We start from the raw sequence: 8,225 nt of genomic DNA on the forward strand, positions 1-8,225 counted from the left end.
AAAAATCTGAAAAATGGTTGATCCTGCGGGACAACTCCAAAACTTCCTGCTGTTTCCAAACTCCATGATCTCAGGACTCGGTGCTGAAAAAAAAAATTTGTTTTCATTCGCTTCTGTGTGCTAGCCTTCTTCCAGAAGACTTGTTTGATGCCTCCAAGGCCTCCAAACATCCAATGGACGTCTTAATTTTAATCAGGATCGCCGTCTATGAAAATTTATAAAAATCCCAAAGACTTGTCATTGTCTGAGAAAATCTATAGAAATCCCAAACACTTGTTACTGTCTAAGAAATCGTATAGAAAATCTATAGAAATCCCAGTCACTATCTCGGAAAATCTATGGAAAACCAGGACATAAGTCACTGTCTAAGAAAATTTAGACCCGAGGCTCGATGTTTTGAAAAAAACATCTTTTTCATTCGCTTCTGTGTGCTAGCATTCTTCCAGAAAACTTTTCTGATACCCCTTAGGCCTCCAAACATCCAACGGACGTCTTAATTATAATCAGGATCGCCGTCTAAGAAAATTTATAAAAATCCCAAACACTTGTTACTGTCTAAGAAATCCTATAGAAAATCTATAGAAATCCCAATCACCTGTTACTGTCTAAGAAAATCTATAGAAATCCCAATCAGTATCTCGGAAAATCTATAGAAAACCAGGGCATAAGTCACTGTCTAAGAAAATTTAGACCCAAGGCTCGATGTTTTCAAAAAAACATCTTTCTCATTCGCTTCTGTGTGCTAGCATTTTTCCAGAAGACTTTTCTGATACCCCTTAGGCCTCCAAAAATCCAACGGACGCCTGCCTCAATTTTCACCAGGATCAGTTGCCAAGAAAAAAAAATTTTCTTTTTCTTTTAAATTCATAAAATTTTCTGAAAAAAAATTTCAGATCATTCTGATGTCAATTGAATGAGCATTAATCATAACTCTAAGTTTGGTGTAAAAAATAAGCGGGAATCAGAATTTTAAAACGGGGATGGTTAAAAATATTCAGAATCCAAAAAAATATATCAAACATCCCCAATTAGTGTAATTACATATTATTATAAAATTCTCTGATCAATATCGAAGGGGAAGGAAAAAAAATTCTGTTAGTTTAATTGAGTTTCCTGGTGGACATGAATAATTTATCATCAGTCATCATGTGTTATCTGACAATCACAGATAACAAATAAATATAACGACAGAATAAATTTTTTCCCAGTAAAGGGAGAACCAATAAAATCATTGTCACGTAGTAAAACTAACTCGGAAAATTGAAACTACGCCGGCGCTATAGTTAGTTGACGTCACCACCATGACAAAATCTATACCAACACACAGAACATTGACATGTGTGTAATGTACAATGTAAATATATATATATATATGTACATACACCAGCAAAGATGAGAGTAGAGCCACGTACTTGTGTCTTGTGTCGGCATTTAACTTGTTGGTGTTTGTGACATCCAGTGGAACAGCGCAATAGAGCGTCCAGAGTCTAGACAGTCGAATTATATTTTTCCACCATCATACTCCTTAACAAAATTTATCAATAAGTACATATACATATAGATATATATTTGCTACGAAATTAAAAAACTATATTTTGAATATAAAATAAACAATTCACAATTCGTGAGCATAATTACGGGCGTGGTAAGCCAACCAAAATAAATATGAGTTGTGGATTTGTTACTTGCGGTCCAAATGAGGCTCTTGTTGTGTCAGGTAATTGGTCAATTTATTTATTAATTAGCCCACTTGACCGCCCATTAAACACATTGACATATTATTTAACCTACTGAGTACTTTGTAACCTACTTCTGCTGGTGTTCATCTTCATTGCTACTGTAATTGTTTGTTTATTTATTTATTTATTTATTTTATCAGGATGCTGCTATGGGAAACCTCTGCTTGTACCTGGTGGAAGAGTATTTGTGTGGCCGATTGTTCAACAAGTGCAAAAGTAATTTTTAAAATTATTATTTATTTAAACTGCGGCCTTGGTTATGTAATTTGTTTTTTATTTTATTATATTGTTATTATAGAATTTCATTGAATACTATGACGTTACAAGTCGAGAGTCCAACTGTTTATACCTGTCAGGGTGTACCTATTTCGGTAACTGGAATCGCACAGGTAATTTTTTTTACACGATTGATTTGTTATTATTTTTATGTCCGCATGTTTTTATTTTAAATGGTATATCTATTTTATATATTATTGATGTATAGATATACTACTGATATTAATTTAAATCTGGAAAAATAAACCCGGTTTGAAAACTGGCCCTGACATTTAAAAATTTAAAGGGATTCTTTGACAGTGGCCCCACTTTCTGAAAATATTCAATGACCTTGATTTTTTTTATTTATTTATTAAAATTATTAGGCCCTGAAGCCTTAGCTCTCTAAGGGCCTTACAATAAATACAAAATGATAAATATATATAGAGAGGCGCAAAAATAAATTTCATAATAATAATAATAATAATAATAATAATAATAATAATAATAATAATAATAATAATAATAATAATAATATTGCCAATAACAAATAATTGTAAAAATAATAACAACGGCAATAATAAGTTACGTTGTCTCAAAGCAAGTTGATCAATTATAATTTTCTGTGTACAAATGACGGTAGTTCATATAAAAATTTTTGAATGTACAGGAATTACAATCATTGATTATCTTTATCTATAAAAAACGTATAACATTTTGATCTAAATTCATTGTAATCAATAATTGTAACAATCTCCTCCGGTAATTAATTCCACACTCTAACTGCCGTAACAATAAACGAGTTATCAAATGTTATTGATCTGTCATAACTATTAAAATTTTATTAATTAATTAAAAAGACAACGTAATTACAATTTCTTCAAGATATAGGGTAGAAGTTCCGTTTTTGGTCACCTTAGGGCCAGTTTTGGACACTTGAAAAATTTTAATAAAATAATTTGTAAAAGAACCAACGGCATAACTAATTTTTTCCATGCGTTCAAAGATACTTTTATTCACCATTAAAATCGAAACTTTATTTTATACTTTTTCATTAATAAAAATAAAGCATTGAATGTTCAAAAATGGAGCAGTGGCCACAAATGGTACTTCTACCCTAGATTTTCAAAAAAATTACTGATAGTTATTATCAATTAGGAGTTGAACAAAATTTTGTAAAGAAATTTCAGTCCAAAAAATTTGAAATTTCGAATCATGACAAAGATTTTACTAAAATTTATTTACTAAATTTCGTTTAAGTCCTAATTGAAAATTACTGTAATTAATTTTTGTTTAAATCCATAGCGAAATTATTTTTCTTTAATTAATGCATTAACTTTTTTTTAATTAATTAATTAATAAAAATTTAATACGGTCATGACAGTTCGAGATCATTGAATATTTTCAAAAATTAAGGAGGGATAAAGAGTAAATAAATTTTTAATTTTTCATTCAGGTAAAAATCCAAGGACAGAATGAGGAAATGTTATCAACAGCATGCGAGCAATTTTTAGGAAAAAATGAGGACGAAATTCACAATATCGCACTGGTGACACTCGAAGGACATCAACGTGCGATAATGGGCAGTATGACAGTCGAAGAAATTTACAAAGACCGTAAAAAGTTCAGCAAAGAAGTGTTTGAAGTCGCCAGTAGTGATCTCGTCAACATGGGCATCACCGTCGTCTCATACACTTTGAAAGACATCCGTGATGAGGAGGTAATTACGACAAATAAATACACACTCACTCATACAGATCTCCATCATCAAAATTTATTAATGAATGCTTATTAGTTTAATTATATTTGAAGTTTAGATTAGATTTAGATTTTCATAAATGAGAGAGGCATGAGTATTGATTTTTTTTAACATACCGACTCTAGTGATCAATTCATCAAACCCTAGACACGTTATGAGCTCATTAGTTAATGCTTTTCTTATTATTATTATTATTATCATCAATATTATGAGAAAAAAAAATGATACATTTATTCTAGATAATTGTAATATTCAATTGACTTTTTGTTTTCTTTTTTTTTTCTTGCAGGCGTCTAAGGTATGTTACTGCATGACTTCTCTCTTAATTTTTTTCATTTCAATTAACTCTATTAATTTATTACTGTGCGCTTTTAATTTGCTACTAGATATTTAATAAACTAATTAATTATTTTATTTTTTTTTTAGTACTTAAACTAATTATTTAAATTAATACACAGCTACTTTATCAATTGATTTTGTTAACAAACTACTAAAATATTGTGGAAAAGTTTGTTAAGTATTTAATGAGTCGCTGATACTATTCTGTATATTTTTCTAGGGTTATTTAAAAGCCCTCGGTATGGCGCGTACTGCAGAAGTTAAACGAGACGCGCGAATTGGTGAAGCTGAGGCACGACGAGATGCACAGATGCGTGAAGCCATCGCCGAAGAACAACGAATGGCTTCACGTTTTCTCAATGACACTGAAATAGCAAAAGCGCAACGTGACTTTGAGTTGAAAAAAGCTGCTTATGATGTTGAAGTTCAAACTAAAGTAATTATATTTTTTTTAATTAAAAAAAATTATCAGGAGCAATCATAATTTTTGTGCTGATATTTGTAGAAAGCTGAAGCGGAAATGGCTTTTGAATTGCAAGCAGCGAAAACAAAGCAGCGTATTATGGAAGAGCAGATGCAAGTAAAAGTTGTGGAACGTGGTCAAGAAATAGCTGTCCAGGCACAGGAAATGGTGCGTCGCGAACGCGAATTAGATGCGACTGTAAAACGTCCAGCTGATGCTGAAAAGTACCGGCTTGAGAAAATGGCCGAGGCTAATAAATTGAGACTCGTTATGGAGGCTGAGGCTGAGGCCGAAGCGATCAGAATTCGTGGTGAGGCTGAAGCGTTCGCTATTGAGGCGAAAGCCAAAGCTGAGGCCAGCCAGATGGCCAAGAAAGCCGCGGCTTGGAACGAGTACGGACACGCTGCTATGGTCGATATGATGCTGGACACTCTGCCCAAAGTAGCTGCCGAAGTCGCCGCCCCGTTGTCTCAAGCAAAGAAGATCACGATGGTCTCCAATGGCAGTGGAAGTATCGGAGCTGAAAAACTTACTGAAGAAGTTCTGAATATTGTAGCGCGTGTTCCTGAATTAGTTAAAACTCTCGCTGGAGTCGACGTCGCTAAGGTAATTTTATATTTATTTTAATAATTATTATAAATAATAAAATATTTTTTAAATTTTTCAGTCGGTCCATGCAGCATAGACACAAATTTCTTCCAAAGATTATAATTAATTAATTAATTAATGAATCATTTATTATTTAATTATAAAGTTTTAATTTAATTTATATTTAAATTAATGTTACATTTGAAATTATTATTTTGCAATACATAATAAGCATATTTCCATTGTGTGCTTACTCGATGACAGATCTGACCATGCACCAAATATTTGTCACGACTAGATTACTATTTAAATAAAATTTTAAGTGTGTGTTTTATCTCTTTTATGTAAATCAAATATGTAATCAATAAAAAACAATATGTCTCATCTAAAAAAAATAACAAGTACTCAATTTACAACTTTACCACTTGCAATATAATTAATTCATAATTAACAACTTAAATATTTATTTATTTTACATATACATAATCTGATAATGTCTTTAATCAAAATTAATTTATTAATTAATTAAGCATCGTATGCCGGTCGTAGATGTTGCGACGTTGCTCGCGGACCTGACGTTTCCATTTGTCTTGCTGGTGACCAACGCGATTTAATACATTGCTCCGGACGCCCATCGGGTGGGATGTACCTGGTGCATTAGCTGCTATCGCTTCGTCCTGTAAAATTCATTTTTTTTTTAAATTTATAGACTAAGTAATTTTTATAAATATTTTTTTGTATTTTGTATTACGTCTTCATTAGTATGCTCCTGATAACCAGCGCCACTGTTACTTTTCCTAAGACGTTTATTTAATAATGGCTCCAGACAGATTAAAAACAACATGTAGATTACTAGTAATGATATTACCCATATTACTATTATGACAACTATCTGAAATATTTAAAATCAAATGATAATTAAATGGATTTTTAAATTTGTAATAGAAAATTAAACATTTAGGGCAGATTTAGAAATATGATACTGAAGTTAGCTGGCGTCCAATAATTTTTGAACTTTTTTTTAAAGAATAAATTATAAAAAAAGAAAATATTTGAAAAATTGCACCTATAGTTTTTTAAATTTTCTACATGTGCATATTTTTATTTTTTATTTTTTTGTAATTGATTTGTTATAAAATAAATCCGAAAACTATTAACTGTCTGCTAACTTCAGGATCATTCAGAAGTTCATTATGGAAGAGAAAAATGCAACAGGAGCGTGTTCGGAAAAACACGATTGATAAATATTTATCTAGATGATTAGTACCTGGAAAGTCAAGTGGTTTAATTAAAACCAGAGGAACTAAAGAATAGTACTGTGTTTATCTTCGCAGAGTTTCTGGACGCTTTATGGTAACATTGAATCGTTTTTCTGCAGAAGTTGCATGTTTCTGTACAGAGTGACCCTGATAGTCACACTCTAAAGATAATTGTTCAGCAAGTTCTGGTGAAACATTTTTGGCTAACTTAACGACAAGTTTCTGGTAAGCCTCGGCTGGATAATACTTGCCTGCAAGTTGATAAATCTACTGCCGTCATCTGAATGTAATTTGACAGAAGAACTTGCCGTCAATTTGTCTGACAGTAACACTTGTAGTCAAATTGAATTCAAGTTTACAGACAAGTTACTGTCAACTTAAAGGTAACTGCTTCCTCTCCAACACTTTCCTTTTAATTGCCTTCAGAATACGGCGGTAGCTTGAAGTTAACTTGCGATTAGGATGGCTATCAGGGGAATTTCTGAACATGTCCCAGATATTCTTTAGTTCTTGGTTTTAATTAAACCACTTGACTTTCCAGGTACTAATCATCTAGATAAATATTTATCAATCCAGTGTATTTCTGAAAACGCTCGTTTTAAAAAATATCTGGTTGAACCAGAAGAACAATTCGAGACTACCATGCGTTCATGAACTCTGCGGAGAAGGTAAACGCAGTACCAGGTATTCTTTCGTTACCCTGGTTTTAATTAAACCATGTGACGTTGTGATACTGAAGTTAGCCGACGTCTGATAATTCTTAGATATTTTTAAAAACGACAAATTATCAAAAAAATTGCAGCTATACTTTTCAAAATTTTCTACATGCAAATTTTTAGTTTTTTTTTTTTTGTAATTGACCTGTTAAAAAAAAAATCCGAAAATTGCCAACTGTTAACTTCAGGTTCATGTGACGTTCCAAGTAGTAACCACCTGGATAAATATCTATTAATCTCCAGTGTTTTAAAAGTAATTATTGATGATATTTACCTTGATAATTGTTGTATTACGATTTTCATATTTACATTCACAACGTGGACAAAAAATAAGTTCTTGCCCATTGAGTTGGTCTTTTATTTTTGGTAACACAACTCCGTCACAATTGCTGATAAAAAAAATTATTGCAAGTTTATTTGAGATATTAATTAATAAAAAACAAATTTAATTTAATTACCACTCAGATGGTTGAACATTTTCAATGAAGTTCATACGTTTGTTCGATGGATTTGATGGAGTTGTCGTGTTAATAACTGATGCGATACTTGGGCAAATGCATTTACATCTTTTATCTTCATATGATTTCGCCTGAATTTATAAATTGTAAAATTGATAATATTGAATTGATTAATATTTTTAAAATAAATTATTTAAATAACTAACCTGGCAGACTGTGAAGTATGTGAGTGATATTATTAGCAATACTTTGTATACAAACATTGTTCGTTTTTTAATTTACAAGTTAAAACATTTAATTAAATTATTGAGTTGTTCAGGAACTGATTTGAGTTCCTGTCATTGACAATCGATAATTATCAGTTGACAAGTTGGAGTTGACACTTGAAACTTGGAACTTGACAGATTGGAATTATGACATTTATCTTCAATAGCTGAGATAAATTTAAAGGCTGGTTTTCAATTTTTATTTTCGCAGGGAGAAGTTTGTGGAAACGATTGCCAGCGACAATTTGCTAATCGTCAGTAAAAAGCGGGAGCAAAAAGTGACAGGTACTAAAATTGTTTATAGAAATTAAATAAAATAAAGTTAATCAATTTAATTAATTGCTATAATTAAGTAAATTGATAAGTAGTTTAGTCTACAAGTG

General features: G+C 31.4%; 2 protein-coding genes across 2 annotated transcripts; one reads left to right on the top strand and one right to left on the bottom strand.

Moving 5' to 3' along the window:
* The first annotated feature begins 1,464 nt into the window (after positions 1 to 1,464).
* On the top strand, positions 1,465 to 5,363 carry LOC130672826 (flotillin-1). The gene is made up of 7 exons (XM_057477583.1): positions 1,465 to 1,717; positions 1,880 to 1,955; positions 2,038 to 2,128; positions 3,451 to 3,714; positions 4,313 to 4,528; positions 4,598 to 5,161; positions 5,223 to 5,363. Exons 1-7 carry the CDS (start codon positions 1,666 to 1,668, stop codon positions 5,238 to 5,240), a joined length of 1,281 nt encoding a protein of 426 aa, XP_057333566.1. The 5' UTR covers positions 1,465 to 1,665; the 3' UTR covers positions 5,241 to 5,363.
* A 301-nt stretch (positions 5,364 to 5,664) lies between these two features.
* On the bottom strand, positions 5,665 to 8,007 carry LOC130672827 (uncharacterized protein CG1161). The gene is made up of 5 exons (XM_057477584.1): positions 7,783 to 8,007; positions 7,577 to 7,707; positions 7,393 to 7,507; positions 5,895 to 6,035; positions 5,665 to 5,820 (listed from the first exon to the last, which is right to left on the bottom strand). The coding sequence occupies exons 1-5, from the start codon at positions 7,837 to 7,839 to the stop codon at positions 5,665 to 5,667; spliced, it is 600 nt and encodes a 199-aa protein (XP_057333567.1). The 5' UTR covers positions 7,840 to 8,007.
* Positions 8,008 to 8,225: the final 218 nt, after the last annotated feature.

The sequence above is a fragment of the Microplitis mediator genome, chromosome 8, assembly GCF_029852145.1.
Source record: "Microplitis mediator isolate UGA2020A chromosome 8, iyMicMedi2.1, whole genome shotgun sequence".
In the NCBI taxonomy this organism is placed as follows: domain Eukaryota; kingdom Metazoa; phylum Arthropoda; class Insecta; order Hymenoptera; family Braconidae; genus Microplitis; species Microplitis mediator.

What these genes read in the sequence shown, in the direction of transcription:
- LOC130672826 (XM_057477583.1), top strand. Translation starts at nt 1,666, where the DNA reads ATGAGTTGTGGATTTGTTACTTGCGGTCCAAATGAGGCTCTTGTTGTG. An exon ending in CGGTAACTGGAATCGCACAG is followed by an intron (nt 2,129 to 3,450) that starts GTAATTTTTTTT and finishes TTTTTCATTCAG; the next exon opens with GTAAAAATCCAAGGACAGAA. An exon ending in AAGACATCCGTGATGAGGAG is followed by an intron (nt 3,715 to 4,312) that starts GTAATTACGACA and finishes ATATTTTTCTAG; the next exon opens with GGTTATTTAAAAGCCCTCGG.
- LOC130672827 (XM_057477584.1), bottom strand. Translation starts at nt 7,839, where the DNA reads ATGTTTGTATACAAAGTATTGCTAATAATATCACTCACATACTTCACA. An exon ending in AATGTTCAACCATCTGAGTG is followed by an intron (nt 7,508 to 7,576) that starts GTAATTAAATTA and finishes TTTTTTTATCAG; the next exon opens with CAATTGTGACGGAGTTGTGT. An exon ending in GTAATACAACAATTATCAAG is followed by an intron (nt 6,036 to 7,392) that starts GTAAATATCATC and finishes TAAATATTTCAG; the next exon opens with ATAGTTGTCATAATAGTAAT.